Source organism: Hypanus sabinus, chromosome 1 (genome assembly GCF_030144855.1).
Source record: "Hypanus sabinus isolate sHypSab1 chromosome 1, sHypSab1.hap1, whole genome shotgun sequence".
Classification (NCBI taxonomy): domain Eukaryota; kingdom Metazoa; phylum Chordata; class Chondrichthyes; order Myliobatiformes; family Dasyatidae; genus Hypanus; species Hypanus sabinus.
The window spans coordinates 12,579,773-12,601,253 of record NC_082706.1 but is presented as its reverse complement, the minus strand read 5'-3'; the positions used below and the strand labels follow the sequence as shown (position 1 = coordinate 12,601,253).

General features: G+C 43.4%; 1 protein-coding gene across 2 annotated transcripts in view; it reads right to left on the bottom strand.

Annotated features, from left to right (window-relative positions):
• The window catches only part of zgc:110329 (uncharacterized protein LOC550500 homolog), a 263,067-nt gene that overhangs the window by 171,050 nt on the left and 70,536 nt on the right, over positions 1-21,481 (bottom strand). Inside the window, exon 3 of one of the 2 annotated variants that reach the window (XM_059964666.1) lies at positions 5,540-5,614. The exons of the other annotated variant lie outside the window; for it this stretch is intronic. Coding sequence (XP_059820649.1) covers positions 5,540-5,614 — 75 coding nt within the window. The remainder of the gene's footprint in view (positions 1-5,539; positions 5,615-21,481) is intronic. 2 annotated transcript variants of the gene reach the window in all.

Genomic DNA, 21,481 nt, shown 5'->3' with positions numbered 1-21,481 from the left:
GATATTAAATGTACTTTGAAACTGTGAATTATACTAATATTACACAACAGAACATTCCAGGTGCAAGGCAATAAAGGTTGTGTCTGCGGGAGAATTTCAGTAACCGTGTCGCCTTGCATTCCCGTGGCCATTCCAAGTCTGTGACTTGAAGCAACAAGCGTGGAATAAAAATGTTATTAAAGAATTAAATTTCTGATGCCTGGAAGCAAGCATTTGAACATACAACATTGAACACCACAGTATAGTGCAGACCCTTCAGCCCACAATGTTGTACCGACCCTTTAACCTACTCCTAAAGTCAATCTAACCCGCCCTCCCACCCAGCTCTGCAATTTCCTCTGAGACTGAGATTGTTTTAAGATGTTAGCAACTCCAAAATCACAGCTATTCCATTACAACAAAAGTAGCTATTAGCACAAATTAAAGTGCTGGATGACCTCACCTTTCATCCAAAATGTAAGGGCATTTATACATACTGAAAGGAAGCTTCACAAAAATATTTCTAAGAGGTCGCATAGGAAAGGACCAGCACGTGTTCACAGTCATTTAACTTAGGCTAATTTTCTACAAGAACAAACACAGTGCTTTGAGCACCAAACAATATAATCCAGTGATACCAAAACACTTCAAACAGACAACATAGATATTGGCTGAGCTGTGATGGAATGATCCAATCACAAAAAAAAGTGAAGATGTGGCAGTGATTCACAAAGAGACTATAATTATAAGAGCATTAATGAGAAATTCTCAGGGTAACATGCCGTTGGCTGCCCAAATACGTGACTGATTTGTTCTTACACTCACTGTTGGATTACTACATTAGTCACAGAACTTATTTGTCGTGGCTGCTGTTCCCAATATATGATGAAATATAAATATCTGAGGGAAATTTGTTTCCAAGTTTTGGAACTGGTTTTATGAGGTGCGTAGGGTAGATTACCCTGAACAAAACCCAAACTGCAATTAGTCTCTTCGTCAGATCCAAGCACAGGGTCACACAGAGACTCAGAAGAGTTAAACAAAATCTACAGCTGAACCTACGAGGTCTTGAATAACTCAGCCAGAACTACACCAGGCAAGAATCAAGATGACATGCAACCAGGGCCTAGCACTGTCCCTTTAAGTATTCTCCAGGGTACGAAAGAACCTGTGCATAGCTGATAAGCCCCAGGCTAACTACAAGCTAACATGTTACTATTCTAATAAGAGACAATAGTCTGGGGATACTTAATCGGGCACCTACAAAGTCCCAGAGAATTAATTGGAAGTATTTAAGGGCAATTGCAATTTAAAAATAAAGACCTAGCAATGACACAAAAAAACAGATCATTATAATTAATAAAATGCAGAGAATACAAAACAAATCTCAAAGAGTCCTCAGAATAATCTACTGATGACCGGAGGTCATGACAACTTTGAGGAATCAAAAATATCCATAACCCTGCCCTTCACTGTCAACTGGATTCTGGCTAGAACTTTCCACACCTCATTCTGTTGCAGTTCATCCCACGACCAAGGTTTGAGCCCTCAAATGTCAGTGGATACCCTACCAAAGTGGCGATGATGCCCTGGTTAGTTTAGGTGCACCATCTTTTCAAATGCCCCATAGTCATAAACTTCATGTCTCCATCTGAAGGAGAACAGGAGAGTCATACAGCAAAGAAACAGGCCTTTTGGCCCAACCTATCTGTGCCAACCAAGATTCCCATCAAACCTAGTCCCATTTGTTGGCATTTGACTCATATCCTTCTGCACCAGGGGTTCCCACACGTGGGGTCCATGGCATAAAAAAGTTGGGAAACCCTGCACTAAACACTAACCATTTACCTGTCCAAATCTCTCTTAAATGTTATTATTGTACCTGCCTTAACCACTTCTTGTGGCACTCATTCCATATACACGTGACACTCTGTATGAAAAGCAGTGCCCCTCAGGTTCCCACTAAATCTTACCTCTCACTCAAAAACTATACCCTCTAGTTACTGATTTCCCCAACTCTGGGAAAACGACTGTCACTCACCCTACCTATGCCTCTAACTTTTAAGATGTTTTCCTCAACTCACAGGGTGACAGGGTGGAGATATGTCTCTACCAAAGGAGACGTGAGGTGCTCCTTCCCTCTGCTAGCCTGCAGGTCACCCTTGGGCCAGGTGTAGAACCTGCTTAGCCCCTGATCAGGTGTTGCATGGCCATATGAGCAGCTGGTGCTTATCACAGTCCTGGTTCTGCAACCACTGACACCAGGCAGACAATCTCTGAACAGTATTGACAATGGCTGTGATCACCCGTCTTGTACAGTCACTTTCCAGAAGAAGACAATGGCAAACCACTTCAGTAGAAAAATTTGCCCTGAACAATCACGTTCACAATATCATGATCACCTCCGTCGTACAACACAGCACATACCGAGAGAATGTCACTAACACAAGATGATCTGGGCATTTCCCATGGAGCTGTTTGTAGTGCTTTAGTCTATTAAATTTATCTGCTGTGTTTCCCACTTTAAAATAGGTGATATTTGCCCATCATTGAAATGTTCCCACAACCAAAGGACTCACTTTCAAGGACTCTTCATCTGATGTTCTCAATATTTATGGCTTATTTATTTATTATTATTTCTTTCTTTGCACAGTTTGCTGTCTTCTGCACTCTGGCTGAATGCCTTAGTTGGACGGGCTTTCGTTGACTCTTTTATGGTTATTATTCTATGGATCTGTGGAGTGTGCCTACAAGAGAATAAATCTCAAGGGTTGTATATGGTGACATACAGTATTTGTATTTCCAAGGTTGTCAAGCCGAGGGGTGGTAGTGGGGACAAGCTCCCACTACCTAAAAAAGCTTCTCACGGCATGCACCTCAAATAGCCTCTGACAAACAAGTCCAACTCCTGGCCTTCTCATGTGGCTTAGCCCGGCGGTACTCTTTCTATTGACAGGAGAAGAGACGAAGGTGGGTCCTGGCGCCTTAAAACCAGTGCTTCGGGTAGAGTCCATCTAAGAGAGGGAAAACTCTGATTTTAAACCTCTGCTGCCGTGCGGCCATACCCACTCATGGGAAAGGCTTCGGGAATAAACCCTGAGGACAAATCCGGGGCTGGAATCCCTAAGGCAGTCTGACGTTGCCTTCAACCTCATTCTGGCAACTCCTGCCACGACACTGGTGCCAAGCTGTATAGGCCCTTGCCCTTCCCTTGGACAACGTGGAGAGGGGAGACTTGCTGCATGGACAACTGCTGGTCTTCTGTACAACCCTGCCCAGGCCTGTGCCCTGGAAACCATTCCAGGAGCATATCCATGGTCTTGTGAGACTCATGGATGTCACCACTTAGATAATAAATTTACTTTGAACTTTGAATATTTCTAAAGTGCTCCTGTGGGTGCAAGGTGCTTTGACGTGTGACAAAGTTGTAAAACTTTGTAAATTGTAAGTTGTAAAATTATTTGCCACTTGCTTTTAATTTTGTTGATTTTGTCAAAACACTCTTCTCCCATGAAGCTGAAGCCAAACTGCAGATGTTGCAATTCTGAAATAAAAACAGAAAATGCTGGAGATACTCAGCAGGTCAGGTAGTTTCTACAGAGAACTAGTAGAACTAGAGAACCTGAACTATTCACTCTGTTTCTCTCTCATCAGATGCCTCCATACTTGCTGATTACATGCTAATATGATGTTATACGCTCATAACACCATTAAAGACCCAGCCCATCCCGGACACTGTCTGTTGAATCTCCTGCCATCTGGTAAGAGATACAGGACCAAGGCAGACTGAAAAAACAGCTTCTTCCCTAGGGCTGTTGTGCATCTGAATACTGCTACACCCTGGCTTGCCAATGGCCTTTGAGTGTTATGGATGATTTAAGTCACTTATTGCATGTAAATATGCTTTTTTAATTAAGCCATATGGCATGCATTGTAAATATCTGTACGGAGCAAATTACTGCTCCGTAATTTTGCTGTCTTGAACAATGATGATAAAGTTCTGTTCTGTTCTATTCTATTGCTGATTACTGCCAGCACTCCACCTCTCACGCTCACCTTAACCATTCTACAGCAGTTGTTCCTCTGCATATCCCACAGCTTTGGGGAATGGGTCGTCCATTGTAAAACACTGACCACCAAGAGCCAGCGAGAGCGCAACACTAAGTGTTTTCTTGGGCCACTGCATTCTTTACTCTGTCACTATTCGAAATCTCACAGTACTAAAGCATCCACCAGGCCTAGAGCTAAAGAGCTCACAGCAAACTGGTCTCAAAGCCCAAAGAGACAGTGATATCCATTCAAGGCAATAGAGCCTTATAGGCTCATCAGGCCGGTGCTTATGCTGGTTTCCGTGGAGTGAAGTGACTGAGAGTACGAGACTCCCCCCAGATAGGACGCCAGTTAGACGCGAGGTTAACCCCCAGCATTTTGCCGGTACCCATTTTCAGCCAGGTGGACTGGAGCAATGTGTGGTTAAGTGCCTCACTCAAGGACACAACACTCTGCCTCGGCTGGGGCTCGAAATCACAACCTTCAGATCACTAGTCCAATGCCTTAACCGCTTGGCTATGCACCACTACTCAGGACCATGAAACACCTAATATCACAGTATAGAGGTTTCCGGCTGCAGTTCTTATTTGTATTTGAGTAAATCACGAAGGATCATCATCATCTCGGACATTCCCTCTTGTTACTGCCATCGGGGAAGTGGTACAGGAGCCTTAAGAGTTCCACTCAATAGCCCAAGAACAGATTTCTGAATTGTCCATGAATCCATGAACACCACCTTTTAATTTTTAATTGCACTATACATTTACTTTTGTAAATTATCAGAATTTTTTTTGGTTTCTTAATATTGTCATAGCTGAGGTTAAGTAGCAGGGATAAACTCCCAGCGTCTATTAAATTCTCCCAATTATGTGCATCTCAAACAGTCTCTGACTAAAGAAGTTCAGTTCCTGGCCTTCATGTGCAGCTTAGCTACAGTCTGCTTCGACTGACAGGAGAAGGCAGGTCACTGGCACCTTAAAGCCAGTCGTTTTGGGCAGCTGGGACTCCACAGCGATGGCTTTCAGCTCACCTAGGAGAAGGAAAACTCTGATCTCAAACTTCCGCTGCCTTGCAGCTGTACCCACTCATGTGGAAAGCTTCGGGAGTAAACACCAAGGGAAAACCCAGTGCTGGAGTCCTTAAAGTGGTCCTATGTTGAGTTCAATTCTGGTTGGCAACTCCTGCAATGGCACTGGTGCCAAACTGTATCAGTCTCTGCCATTCCCTTGGATTCCTCAGCTGCATGGAGGGGAGCCTGCTGCGTGGGTAACAGCTTGCTCTCTATATTGTAATAACCGAGCTTGTGTCTCGAGTAGACAGCTACACAGCAATATCCATGGTCATCCCCACCCAATGGGGGCCCCATAGTAATTCTGTTTCTTTGCCGTATACTGCTGCTGAGAAACAACAGATTTCAAGTTGTATAGGTGGTTGATAATAAATCTGATTCTGAACTGACTGGAGGGGTTAGGACTAGCAGGGAGGAGAAAATATTTTTTTAAAAACTTACCTTATTCCGACATACAAAGCTGACGATGATGAAAATCATCTCCAGCAACACCACCGTAACCAGTGTCCACTTAAACTGCACAGAAAGAAGCGAAAAAAAAAAGATCAGTTGAAGAGATACAAGACTTGGAGGTTGGTGGGGGGGGGGGGGGGTGTGGGGAGGCAAATGCAAAGACAATACAGTCGGCCCTCCTTATCCGCAAGAGATTGGTTCTGGGACCCCTCACAGATACCAAAATTCACGGATGCTCAAGTCTCTTATTCAACCTGTCTAAATGCGGTGGACCTTAGGACCCAGCGGAATCGAAGACCTTATTTAACCTGTCTCAATGTGGTGGACCTTAGGACCCAGCAGAATCCAAGACCTTATTTAACCTGTCTTAATGTGGTGGACCTTAGGACCCAGCGGAACCCAAGACCTTATTTAACCTGTCTCAGTGCGGTGGACATTAGGACCCAGCAGCACAGATCTGAATCTGCAGCGTTTCTGTTCACGAAAATAATCACGATAACGATTGAAAATAAAGTGGAAATAATAAAGCGATCTGAAAGAGGTGAAACGCCATTGGTCACTGTAAAAGCGTTAGGCTACGTTGGTCATCGATCGGAACAATTTTAAAGGATAAAGTGAGAAAGGCTGAGCCCCGATGAAAGCTACAATTATTACTAAGCAATGCAGTGGTTTAATTATTGGGTTTTGGGTTTTTGATCCTCCTCGTCAACCCAGCATGGTGGAGAGCGCACTCGATAGCGATCTGTCACTGGATCGAACTTGGGAAGAAGTTCCCGAGCCCAGCACTGAAATATACATTCTTAAGTGTTTTATATGCATAGAAAGGTAAAATATATACTATATACGAATGCAAACATTTGACTAACTGATGCTAAATAATACCATATCTACCTGTTCCGACTTACTTAGTAAGAGAACTTCCAATTTTTTTCGATCCCAATAATGCACACACATCCTCCTGTATACTTTAAATCATCTCTAGATTGCTTATAATACCTAATACAATGTAAATGCTATGTAAACTAGTTGTTATACTGCATTGTTTAGGGAATAATGACAAGAAAAAAAGTCTGTACATGCTCGAACAACAAGTGCTGGAAGAGCACTTCCGGGTTTTTGCGATTCGTGGTTGGTTGAATTCGCAGATAAGGACAGCTGACTGTGCTCTGTTCAAGAGGGAGAGAATAATCTGTGGCTGACTCAGACATATCATTTACCACCTCCTGTCCATCTAATCCAAGGACTTTGTGTTTTCTAAGGCAAAGGTTGGTAGAATGCTGGTGTTGCAACTAACAATCCCTTTATATAACATCTTTCATATAAGGTAGGCCAAGAGGATAAACTTACTATAAGTCAAGGAAGGAGCCTATAGATCTGGTGACTGTACCGATGGTCAAAATGGTAAATTTTAACCAAATTCTTTAAAGAGGAACCTCCAAGAGAACTACAACCTTGTCGTGGTTTAGAGGCTTGTGTGCTTCATCACCCAGCGAGCTAGGTTGTTTGGATTCAGAGCTTTGTATTTTGGCTCTGCTTGGGTCACCCATGCCAAACAGGTCAAAGGGTAGAGGCCAGACGAAGAGAGGTCCACTGGTCCTCCAGGTTCGGGGGTTCAGCTCAGGGCTAACAACCCTGACTGGTCAAAAAAAAACCAATTGTTACGGAAACAGCAAAGAAGAATCCCTCTACGCCTGAGTGCAAACGTATTCCCGAGTCTCCATCTGGGACCTGCATGACTGACCTTAGAGAAAGCTGGGAGGAGGCTACTGACACATTGAAGGAAGCCCTGAACACTGCCAGAGACGGAGGACCTTCACTGCTGCCCTAAACGCCAGCGACGTAACGGGCAGTGAGTAAGTTTAAAGAGAAGAGAGGCAAGGTGGTTTTGGAAGATAAATTCAAGCCCAGGGATTCACTGATAGTAGTAGCAACACATAGGAGGGGTGGACTCAGAGGCCTTGGGTTTGGCATAGCCCAGTAGTCAGCGTAATGCTTTACAATGCCAGAGACCCGTGTTCATTTCCAGCCACTGTCTTGTACCTTTCTTCCCACGTCCCAAAGACGTACGGGTTAGTAGGCTAATTGGTCACTTGCGTGTATTTGGGCGGTGCAGGCTCGTTGGGCCAGAAGGACCTGTTCCCATGCTGTATCTCTAAATATTCTTTCTCCACTCATCCTCTACCCCATGCTCCATTGAGATCATCCTCCATCCATGATCTGAACTTAACACTGAACTAGAAGTAAATGCCCACAAATTGGGGTTAGTTCAAAGTAATCTCGTGTGCCTTAACCTTGCCTTCATCATATTCTGGTCCAGGACATGATGAGACTACATCTAGCATTCCAACACTCACAGATTCTTCAACTTGAGGCACTTTCGCACTTGCAACACTATCTGACATCGGCACAAAGGCACGGCTGGGGTATATGGCTGTATATTCAATGACCTCCTGGCCTAATAGAGTGGCCACTGAGTGTGTATTTGTGGCCTTTTGCTGTTATAGTGCATCCATTTCAAAGTTTGACGTGTTGTGCGTTCACAGATACTCTTCTGCACATCACCGTTCTAATGCATGGATATTTCAGTTACTGTTGTCCTCCTGTCAGCTCGAACCTGTCCGGCCATTCTCTTCTGACTTATCTTATTGACAAAGCGTTTCCATCTACAGAACTACTACTGGATGATTTTTTTGCTTCTTGCTCTATTCTATGTAAATTCTAAAGCGGGGGCTTCCCAACCTGGGGTCCGCAGACCTCTCGGTTAATGGTAGGGGTTTATGGTATAAAAAAAGTTTGGAACCTCTGTTTGAGAGACTGTTATCTTGAAAATCCCAGGAGAACAACAGTTTCTGAGAAACTCAAACCATCCTGTCTGGCATCAACAATCATTCCATGGTCAAAGTCACATTGCTTCCCCATTCTGTTTGGTCAGAAGAACAACAACTGAACCTGTTGACCACGTCTGCGTGCTTTGATGCACTGAGTTGCCGCCATCTGATTGGCTGATCAGATATCTGTATTAACAAGTAGCTGTACAGGAGCACCCAATGAAGTGTGTATCAGCGGTGGCACTTTCTCCAGCACCTGGACCTTGCAAATTGCTGGAGACACAGCTGAACAGTGGTCTCTGTACAGAACACTGTCGGCATTTAGAGTTCATACCCATCACCCGAAAAAACCATCGGCCTGCTGGGCAAAGCTGAGTGATGCGACACTCAAATTCTCAACCCTTTCCTGTTTCTCTCCTCTTTCATAGAACACTACAGCACAGTACAGACCCTTCAGCCCACAATGTTGTAGCAGCCTTTTAACCTGCTCCATGAACTACCTAACCCTTCAGTCCTAGGTAGCCCTCAACATTCTATCATCAATGTGCCTGTCCAAGAGTCTCCTTAAATGTCCCTAACAAATCTACCTCCACCACCACCCCTGGCAGCATGTTCCACTCACACTGTGTAAAAAAATACCTACCTCTGACATCCCCCAATACCTCCCTCCAATTACCAACATTATGCCCTCTCTTAATAGCCATTTCTGCCCTGGGAAAAAGTCTTTGGCTACATTCTATCTATGTCTCTTATCATCTTGCACACCTCTACCAAGTCACCTCACATCCTCCTTTGTGCTTAAGAGAATAGCGCTAGTTCATTCAAGCTGTCCTTCCTTGAGAAGCTACGTATTCCTGGAGCCTGGAGATGGGGCGTGAACCCATGATCGACTCCATTTCTTGCTGATCACGCTGACTAAAGTGTTGACGAAAACTGAAATTAACAACATTGAGAACAGTAGGCAGGCAGATGTTCAGCGCCATCTACGTGCGTGTGCCTGATCACGATCTTCCCTCTTTCTCATTGCTCCCAGAGGAAGGAGTCCATATACAAATGGTTCCTCTCTCTCCATGCTGCCGGAGGATGGGACTGGAGTCCTGGATGTTGAGCAAGGTTTAATCAATGTGCTTTGTGGATTGGACTATGTAGTTCCCGTCATAATGTGTTTCTGGTTTTTGGTTGTTCCCGTTTTTTGTTGCTAGTTGGTGCAATTTTGATTGGGGTGGCCTGCAGATAATGAACAACACAGCACTAGATTGAACTGAACTGAGCTGTACCGAATATGCCTGGACTCTTTCAATTACTTTGTGGGTTGGTGGTTTATATTCTATGTTTTTTGCTTGTTCTGTTTAACTTTTGTGCATTGGGGATTTGATGTCTTTCTTTCAATGTGTCCATGGTTTTCTTGGTTTCGTGGCAGTCTGTGGGAAGATGAATCTCAGGATTTACTTTGGTAATAAATCTACTTTGAATCCAGATATTGACAGAAAAAACACAAAAGATTCTGTAGATACTGAAAATATAGAGCAAAATGCATAAGATGCTAGAGGAACTATGCAAGTCAAGCAATAGCTAAGCAGGGGCCTAAACAGTTAACATTTTAAGGTGAGACTTTATCAGGACTGGAAAGGAAAGTGGACAGAAAACAAAGGACTGTGGGAATGGCTAAGAGGGTCATAGGGGTCTCCCTACCACCATCAGTGGGATTTATCAGGAGCGCTGTGTACACAGGGCCCTTAGTATTATCAAGGATCCCACCCGCCTATCCCGCATCTTCTTTGACTTTCTACCATCAGGCAGGAGACTTTGATGCGTAAAAACAAGAATGGTCAGGATAGGAAACAAGTTTCTTCCCTCAGGCCACTAGGCTTCTGGACTCCCTGCCACATCACATTTGACGTGTCTCTGGTTAATTCAAATTTTAATATTTAATTTTCAATACAATATTAAATTTATTCTGTTAATTCACTTGTAGATTTAACTCTTACTTTCCCAAGTTATTGTGAGTTATGCACACTACTGCGCTTTACACCCTGGTATGGGAGCGTCACGTTTGGCGGTATACATTACATAGTTAAATGATAATAAACTTGACTTGACTTGACTTGTGAAGCCAGGGTAAGGTGAGAGGAGGGCAGTAAGGCGGGAAGGGGAGAAAATAATTGAAGTTCATATCATCAGGTTGGAGGCTATTCCTGTCATTAGATGAATGCGAACTATTAATTTAGTCCTAAGGCATGGAAAGAAATGCTGCCTTGATACTTAGCATGTTTAAACACTGGGCACTTCTAGTCTGTTATCTGTTTGCCACTTATGCTTAGGGAATAAGATATATGGGAGGACTGTTTCATCATTCATTCCCTAAAGACAGAAAATCAGACACATCACTAGCAGGGCCCTAACACTACTGTTCATACTCATGATCCATTTCACTTACTATGTAAATACTACGTGCACATTTGTCTTCCTGAGTATAACTAATGTTCATCAGCCTGTCAGTCTTTACTTAGAACAGTGCACACTGAACAGGCCCTTCACTGAACCTGTCATCAAATTGAACTGATTCTCTCCTGCCTGCACATCATCTATTTTCTTTCATTTTCTGCCAACTCATATGTCTACCTAACAGCTTCTTAAATGCCACTATCATACCTGCTCCCAGCCCAGTAGTGCTTTCTAAACACCTACCACTCTTGGAGAACTTGCCCCACTCATCTCCTTTAAACTCTCCCCACTCTCACCATAAATGCTTCACTCTAGTATTTGACAGTGGGGAGAAACAGTTAGATTCTCCATGTGATCGGTGTCTCTCGCACTCTTATAAACTTCTCTCAGATTAAAATTAGATCTCATATACCATCTATCCACTTATGCAACTTCAATATTGTAAATTTACAATTATAACATGAGGGATATTGGTCTGACTGAAGGAAAGGAAACAAACGTATCATTAAAAAGAGAGGTGACGCCTTAAATATTGACTCACCTTAGTTCAGTTACATAATCACTTCCTGAGAAAGCTTAAGATCTATGCAAAACCTTGTCGACAGGGGATGTACCTCACTCTCTCCACTCTTGCTTTGGTTCCCCCTTAGCCAATATTACGTGTCATGCATTGACCCACAACTATAAGGGTATTCTCTTTAAGACAGGCCCTGACTTCCCAAAAGACTCTAATCAGCTCTTAAGAATTGCCTGCTGGGTTTCTTAGACAGGCGCATGGATAATAGAGAAATGGAGGGCTATGCGGGAGGGAAGGGTTAGATTGATATTAGAGTAGGTAAAAAAGCTGGGTCAACCTTGTGGGCCAAACATCCTGTACTGTTCTACAGTATGTTCTATGAATGTTGCTCTGTCATATGATGCTGTTCCCCCTAAGCTGCGTGGCCGCACAGTAACTGAAATGCTCCCATGCACGTAGCCTTTATTACCGCACACCTGAATTTTTTTTTCAATAGAATGTTTTATTAAAACTGCTGCACAGTTTTCAGGCTGTGTAAAAATTTCCCGATCACAGCAATGGTTGTTCAGTGCAGATGTACAAAGAAAATTAAAGGAAATGTTATCAGGCAGAAGCACAGTGTTAGGGAGACCACAATGCCATGAGATGGATGAGTACAGTCAGGCCATTTGGCCCATCTAGTCTGCTCCACCATTTCATCATGGCTGATCCATTTCCCTCTTTAGCCCCAATCTCCTGGCTTCCTCCAGAAACCCTTTATATCCAAGAATCTACCAAACTTTGCCTTAAATATACCCAATGACTTGGCCTCTACAGCTACCTGTGGCAATGAATTCCAGAGATTCACCACTCCCTGGTTAAATAAATTCCTTCTCATTTCTGTTCTACATTGACATTCCTCTATTCTGGTCCTAGATGCTCCCACCATAGGAAGCATCCTCTCCACATCCACTCTATCAAGGCCTTTCAACTTTTGATAGGTTTCAATGAGCTCCCCCCTCATTCGTCTAAATTCCAGCGAGTACAGGCCCAGAGTCACTGAACGCTCTTCGTATGACAAGCCTTTACAATCCCCGAATCATTTTCGTGAACCTCCTTTGAACCCTCTCCAATGTTAGCACATCCTTTCTCAGATAAGGGCTCAAAACTGCTCACAGTACTCCAGGCGAGGCCTCACCCATGCCTCAACATTACACAGGCACACGAGTGAATCTGCAGATGCTGGAAATAAATAAAAACACAAAATGCTGGCAGAACTCAGCAGGCCAGACAGCATCTATGGGAGTTGGTAGTGACGACATCCTCCGAAGGTCCAAATCGGGAGGCTTGGAAACGAATCCTGAAGCCCGTTGGAGTTAGTTGGTTGCGGAGATACGCAACAAGGAAGGATATGTGACTATAATATAATAAACGTCGTCACTACCTCCTCCCATAGATGCTGTCTGGCCTGCTGAGTTCTGCCAGCATTTTGTGTTTTTACTCAACATTACATACTTGTTTTTATTGTTGCAGTCCTCTCAAGATGAACGCTAAAATTGCAATAGAGGAAACGTCACTCTTTTCACACATCAGTCTGTAGAAGTATTGCACTGCAGAAGCATCAGGGTAATGGAGTGAATATCTGTCACTGAGGGGCAGTACATAGGAACAAAGCACTGCCACATGCGCTGGTCTTTGAGAAAGCAAGTTAAAAAGGAATATAGTAACGTAAAAGAAAGGGCTGGACCTACTCAGCAGGTCAGACAGCATCTAACCCCAAGAGAAATTTCTGTAGATTGGAGAAGCTGGGTGTGTTCTGGGAATAGAAGCAGCTGGGATGAGATTGGATGGAAGTATATAAAATCATAAAGGATATAGAACAAACAGAGTGTGAGAACTGTTCTCATTAGCAGTAGGAGCAAGAAGCAAATGTCACAGATAGAAGGTTTTTAGTAAAAGAGACTGGAGGAAAAGATTTCTTTGATGCAGTGAGTAGCTTGGTCTGGAACACAGTCTCTCAGAATTAATGAAGAGAGTTTCGATCCTGTTTTGAAAGCTTAGTCAATATTTAAAAAGTCATTTGTTACACAGTGAGTAGTTGGTCTGGAATGCATTCTTAGGGAAGTAATGAAGGCCGTTTGAATCATGTTTTAAAACCTTTGTCAATATTTGAACATGAAGAACTTACTTGACTCTGCAGAGACCAGGGAAATGGGCAGAGCAGATTGCTCTTACATTGAGCAGGGAAGGACTTGATGAGCCAAATGGTCCTCTTGTGCTGAAACTTTTCTAGGATCTGTGTAGAAAATTAGAGAAAGGAGAAAAGGAGGAGACAAAAAGGTGAGAGAACAAGACTGATGATGAAAGAAAAATACAAGGACAGAGAGCAAAAGAGATGGGGAAGTGAAAGCAAAATAAAAGCGGAGGGGGGGGGGGAGGAAGATGTGAGAAAGGAACATCCCTCAGTCTTTGGACTGGGTTAAATCCAGCTGTGTTTGCTGGCTGCTGTGCAAGTTGGGAAGAAGTCTGAATTAATTACTGGCTGGAGACATGATAGACAGCAGGAGATGCTGGAATCCGGACCTCAATCTGCTGGAGGAACTTAGCAGGTTGAGTAGCTTCTGAGATCTTGATGCAGGGTTTCAACACAAAACAACAATGACATTCCTCCCCACTGATGCTGCTGGACCCTCCGGCAGATTGTTACTTTCTGTCTGCACACATTCCTGTCAGTGGTTTGGGCCTTCAATGTGTTTTAAAAGTGGAAAGGATGCACATGCCAGATAAAATAATAGCTTTAGTGCCAGAAATTATAAGGTTCCGATCCTACAGAACATGAGAAAACTAAGTAATAATTACATATCCTGATCCATCAGTCATATTCCTGTCACAGAAAAGGTAAAATGTAGAACAAAGACATTTTTGTGCTTGAAAGGAAGGAACCATCACTAAAGCACACACTCAGCATGAGGCGCATTCCAGCTTTCAAACGTCTCTGGGCAGAAGTTGCTCCACTGCTGAGTGATATTTTCATACCTATTTAAAGTTTGCTTATTGATGTTAGTGCTTATGACTGCTCTGCTAATTGTTGATTGCTCAGGGCTGTTTGTACTGTTGCATTGTAAATTATTGGTTGCTGTTGTGCTGTCCGCTGAGGTATTATTCTGTGTTTTATGCTAGGCGTTGAATCACAAAAAACTCTGGTATGTTTCACATGCTAGCAATGAAGTACTTCTGATTCACCAGCACTCAGGACATCTTCAGGGAGCGATACTTCAAAAAGGCAGCATCCATCATTAAGGACTCCCATCACCCAGGACGTGCCCTCTTCTCATTGTTACCATCAGGGAGGAGGTACAGAAGCCTGAAGGCACACACACAATGATTCAGTAATAGCTTCTGCCCCTCTGACATCTTATCTCTGAATGGATACTGAACCCATTAAACAAGAGAAAATCTGCAGACACTGGAAATCTAAGCAACACACAGAAAATGCTGGAGGAACTCAGCAGGCCAGGAAGCACCGATGGAAAAGAGTAAACAGTCGACGTTTCAGGCCGAGACCCTTCTTCAACCCATGAACAACACCTCACTACTTTTTTCTGCACTACTTATTCAATTTCAGAATCAGATTTAATACCACTGTCATAAGTCTTGAAATTTGTTAAATTAGCAACAGTGAAATACTTATTTTCTTCTATATTATCATGTAAGTAAATCCAATGTAGTAAGTATGTATACAGTATGTATATTAAATGTTTTCAATTAAAAATAGTGCAAAAAAATAAATAATAAAATAAGGTAGTGTTCGTGGGTTCAATATCTATCTAGGAATCAGATGGCAGAGGGGAAGAAGCTGTTCCTGAATTGTTGAGTGTGTGCCTTCAGGCTTCTGTACCTCCATCCTGATGGTAACAATGAGAACAGGGCATGTCCTGGGTGATGGGGGTCCTTAATGATGGACACCACCTTTTTGAGACATCACTCCTTGAAGACGTCCTGGTTACTATGGATGCTAGTGTCCATGATGGAGATTACTAATTTTACAACTTTCTATAGCTTCTTACGATACTGCGCAGTAGTGCCAACCCCCATTCCTGACAGTAATGCAGCCTGTTAAAATGCTCTCCACAGTACATCTGTAGAAGTTTTCAAGTGTTTTATGTGACAAACCAAATCTCTTTAACTTTTATATATATATTTAGTCCTTATGGTGATATACAGTTTTTATTATGTATTGCATCGTACTGCTGCTGCAAAACAGCAAATTTCGTGACATATGCTGGTGATGTTAAACCTGATTCTAATTTTGATTGTCAGCGACAGAATTCACTGTTAATATCACTAACATTATGTCATGAAACTTGTTTTTGCAGCAGCAGTACAGTGCAATACATAAAAACAAACTATAATTTTTTCAATAAGAAATGTATATTAAAAAATAAATTAAATAGCCGTGTATATGTGGATGTCAGTAACGCTCAGGGATGAGTGTGAGTTCTGCTCATTAGGTTGCTGGCAGTCCCCAGAATGATTAGCAGAATGATCATCATCATCACCATGTGCTTTCTCATATGATGTGGGCAATTATGGTCTTCCATCTGTCTCTATGCATGATCGTGACTGTTCTTGGCAAATGTTTCTACGGAAGTGTTTGCTACTGCCTTCTTCAGGGCAGTGTCTTTACAAGACGGGTGACCCCAGACTTTATCAATACTCTTCAGAGATTGTCTGCCTGGCATCAGTGGTCACATAACCAGGACTTGTGATATGCTGCTCGTACAACCATCCACCACCTGCTCCCTTGGCTTCATGTGACCCTGATCGGGGGAAAGGGGGCAAATCAGTTGCTACACCTTCCCAAGGATGACCTGCAGGCTAGTGGAGGGAAGGAGCTCCTTACACCTCCTTTGTTAGAGATGTATCTTCACCTTGCCACCCATTGGCAGAATATCTGGACCTTTTCCTGTTTGCTGTTTCTGGTAGCTTGCTAAAATGGATGGTAGAAGCAACAACAGCATTGTTCATCTAGTAAGGTTTATGGTAAAAGCTTAATGGATGAGAAATAAAATATTCAGTGCTACCATCTTAAGTCCTGAAGTCCCACACCATCAGGTTCAAGAATAGCTTGAACTGAACTGAACAAACTGAAACATTGACCATTCATTCTTTGAGGCACTCCTCTGTTTTCGTGAATGTTTGTGAAGAAAAAGAAATTCAGGATGTATATTGTAGACATTTCTCTGACATTAAATGTACCTATTGACCTATTTCTATCCATAGATGCTGCCTGACCTGCTGAGTTCCTTCAGCATTACTCTGGATTTCCAGCACCTGCTGCATCTCGGGTTCAAGAATAGCCTATTTGTAACATGTATGGTAAAACATATAGCGAAATGCCTCGCTTGCATCAATTACCATCATCGGATCGCCAGTAATCATCGGGGGATCAGAGATGGGGATGGTCAGTAACTTTAAATACCTGGGGGTCACTATCTCAGAGGACCTACCCTGGACTCATCATATAAATGTAATTGCAAAGAAAGCATGACACTTCCTCTACTACTGTAGGGGTCTGTGAAGATTCGGCATGACACCAAAAACTTTCACAGACTTCTTTAGATGTGTAGTGGAAAACATATTGAGTGGCTGCATTACGGACTGGTATGGGAACATCAATGCCTTTGAAAAGAAAATCCTATAATAAGTAGTGGATTCGGCTCATTACGTCACAGGTAAAGTCTTCCCAAGCATTGAGCGCACCTACATGAAACGTTGTTGTAGGAAAGCAGCGTCCATTATCAGAGATCCTCACCACCCAGCCTATGCTCTTTTCTCACTGCTGCTATCAGATAGAAAGTACAAGAGCCTCAAGACTCACACCACCAGGTTCAAGAACAGTTACTACCCCTCAACCATCGGGCTCTTGAACAAAAGAGGATAACTACACTCATCTATTGAGATGTTCCCACAACCAATGATCTCACTTTACGAACTCTTTATCTCGTTACTTCATGCTCTTGTTATTTATTGCTATTTATTTACATCTGCATTTCCACAGTTTGTTGGCTTCTGCACTCTGGTTGATCTTTCACTGATCCTGTTATAGTTACTATTCTATAGATTTGCTGAGTATGCCTGTAGAAAAAAAGAATTTCAGGGTTGTATGTGATGACATGTACAGTATGTACACTGATAAAAAATTTTAATTTGAACTTTGGAAAGGGGTGTATTACTCAGTGACATGCATCAGGAACGTTACTGCAGGATGTGTACTGGGCTACTTCTGAACCAGTCCGCCAGAGCTGACTTCACGTGCTAGGACAAACATGTCTCGCTCTTAGCGGGGTATGAGGCCGATGGCTACACTCGCCTGGTTTAGCCACCTGTCGAAGCAGTGTAGAGGGGTGTGGCTGCCTTTGCATGCAAACAGCTACCTGAAGCCTCAGGTGGGAGCTGAGTGTCCTGGGGGCCAAAGGTGAGTCAGTTGTCCTGGGGTGGGTACGACAAGGCCCTGCACCAGAGGTGCTACCATTCACTGGACACCCCACAGTATATACTGTACAACAAGGGTATTGCTGTCCGATACATCCAGGGGATATTACTAAATGATGTAGAATTTGGATAGTTTAACATTAACATCACGGGTCACCAGTCCTGGGCCCAGCACTTAGCTGCAATCATGAAGAAGGCACGCCCGCATGCCTACTTTCTTGAAGCTTAAGCAGACTTGGCTTATTACCAAATATGCTAACAAACTTCAACAGATAAACTATTGAAAGCAACCAGACTGATTGTACTGTGATCTGGTACAGCAACTCCAATGCACAGGAAACACAAAGTACACTGATGCTGTGGTCAAATCAAGACATACAAAAAAGCTGGATGAGCTCAGCAAGTCGGGCAGCATCCATTGAAAGAAGCAGTCAACGTTTCGGGACCCGAAATGGATGCTGCCCGACCTGCCGAGTTCATCTAGCTTTTTTGTATGTCCAATGCACAGGAATGCAAGGGACTGCAGACAGCACTGGATACAATCCAGTCCATTATTGCACAGCCCTTCCCACGAATGACAACACCCACAAGAGGTGCCACTTCAAGCAAACAGAATCAATCGTCAAGGATCGCCTCCAACTGGGTCATGCTCTCTTCTTGCTACTACTGTCAATCAAGAGAAGTAGAGGACTGGACCCAGGCCATCAGGTGCAGGAAGAACTACTTTCCTGCAAGCATCAGATTCTTGAACTGACCTGCACAACCCAAACCTTACCTCAGCAACAGACCACTGCAGGACACCTCCTGCACCACCTTGGACTTGCTTGATTACTGCAGGTCTGGTTTTCACAAATTTGTTTTGTTCTCTTTCTCGTCAATGTCTTGTATAATTCATGCACAATCCATAACCTGTGTATTGTATTGTGACGCTTGCTCACACCACTGGATTTGGACTTCCGAGATCAAGAGAGTGCAATGGGCTTTTCCACTTTAAAAGTTGTTCCAGAGAGGTTTCCTATCATCATCGGACGCAATGGACAACAACCAGTATGAACCTAACCAACTGTGATGCTGCTGCAAGAAGTTAGTTATTGTAACTGTATCTCACTGCACTTGTGCACGTGACAATAAACTCGACTTGATATGCACTGGGAGTATTCCTGAGGGATGTAAATCGGGTGCACTTCAAGGATGAGTGCTCTACTCTCTCTACACTCATGACTGCGTGGCTAGGCACAGCTCAAACACCATTGGTAAGTTCACTGCCATCGGCAGATTCTCACACCTGACGAGGAGGTGTACAGGAGTGAGATTGATAGGCAGGTCAAGTGGTAACGAAACAACATCCTTGCACTCAATGTCAGCAAAACCAAGGAATTGATTGTGGACTTTAGGAAGTGGAAGAGGGGAGAACACACACCAGTCCTCATTGAGGGGTCCGTAGTGGAAGGGGTGAGCGGCTCCAAGTTCCCGAGAGCCAGCACCTCAGAGGTTCTATCCTGGACCCAACATATTGATGCAATGTAAGACCATAAGACACTGGTGCAGAATTGGCCCATTCAGTCTATCGAGTCTGCTCTGAATAAGACACACCAGCAGTTACACACTTCATTAGGAGTTTGAGGACTCCAAAGTCACCAAAGACTCTAGCAAATTTTGACCAAAGTACCGTGGAGAGCATTCTAACTGGTGGTAATGCCATCTGGGTTGGAGTTACCAATGCACAGGACTGTAAGAGGCTACAAACGATTGTAGACCCTGCCAGCTCCATCTTGGCACAACCCTCCCCACCAGCAAGGACATCTTCAAATGGTGATGCCTCAGGAAGCCGGCATCCATCATTAAGGACCCTCACCATCCAGGACATGTCCCTTATTACTGCTACCATCGGGGAGGAGATAAAGAAAGCTAAAGATGCACACTCAACATTTTCGGAACAACTTGTGCCGTGTGCCATCAGATTTCTGAATAGTCCATGAACCCAAGAACACTACCTCCCTATTCCTCTTTTGCACAATTATTTAGTTGTTTTTGATGTTGCGGTGTTCACTGAGCTTGGCAATTAACTTGCAGATGTTTCATCAGCAATCGAGGTGGCATCCTGAGTGCACAGTTGTTGGTGTTTCTCTCTGGGAGTGCTCGCATTTATATAAGCCTTCGTTCACTTGCTTCGGTCCTGATTGGCTACCCTCTTCAGTTGTCCTTGGAATTCTATTGGCTCACATTTCTTTGGCTCCTAGGGGTTCTATTTTGATACATTTGTTTAGAGTTATCAGAAGAGAACCATGCTTCTAAAAATTCTCATGCCTGCTTCATGTTTGCCTGAGTGGTGTCCCCAGTTAAAGTGGAGTCCTTCTCAGCTTTCATGTACCGAGATCAATAACAGTGGATCATGTCTCCGTACCGCCAGCTTGCATTCCCATAAATGAGATATTTTTGTTGTAGCTCGTATGCCTGCACTGTACTGCTGCCGCAAAACAACGCATTTCAGAACTGACGTCAGTGACAATAAACCTGCTCTGATACAGAGATACTGTATGATACACGCTGGGAATATTACTGTGCTCTGGTACATATCATTGCAACGTACTCATATCACAGACTGATGCACACTTCAGAGATTACTGAGCAATCTGCACCAGGCATTTGACTGAGGACTGGTGCAAAACTGGCAATTTCCTTCTTGGCACTGCACACAGGTTCGAATGCAGTTAAAACTATGTCAGAGATGGGAGTTAAATGAACAAGGATAACCTGACCATTTCTTTTCTAACAACTCTTCCTGCCATTTATGTAGTATGTATTTCACAGCACTAAAAGCACTGATGTGAATTTTATCAGGCGTTTTCTCATTTTTAAATCTGAACTGTCATTGAGTAGCAGAGTGAAGGTAAGTCTCTGCCAAAGGAGGTGTAGGGCACCCCTTCCCTACACTAGCCGGCTGGTCATCCTTGGGCAAGGTGTAGCATCTGCTTAGCCTGCCCGGTCAGGGCCATGTGAAGCTATGGTGGATGGTCGTATGAGCAGCTGGTGCATACCACAAGTCCTGGTTATGTGACCACTGATGCCAGGCAGACAATTTCTGAAGAGCACTGATCATGGCTGGGGTCTCCCGTCTTGTAAAGACACTGCCCAGAAAACCACCTCTGCAGAAAAATTTGCCAAGAGCAACCTTGGCATGGCATGGCATGGAACCATGGAAAGACCATGATGCCACGGCACTTAATGATGATGAGTCATTGGTAAAATTGGGCACTGTATAAATTTACATCAAGGGCAGAAGATAAAGCAATCATCACTTTAAAAAAAACATAGCTTATGTATCGTATTCTCCTTTTGGATTATTCAATGATAAATTTGATTTAAATTGCTAACTTCCTTTATCTCTCCCCTGAGTCAGCAAAAGCAAAATTCAGTCCCCACATCATCTCATCTCACAGTATCTCTCCTAACAGAGAAAAGCTTCAGTCTCAGAAAATGAGCCTCGTCTATCCTCGCCTGCCTCAGCAAAAGAATGGATTTCCGCTGCCAGTAAAAAAAAAAATTTTTCTGGCAGCGTTTCACTTGGCTGGTCGCATTTTCAAGTAGCCTCAGCTGAAGAAATACTTGCTTGTACACTCAGTGGCCCCTTTATTAGTCACCTTCTGCACTTAATAAAGTGGCCAC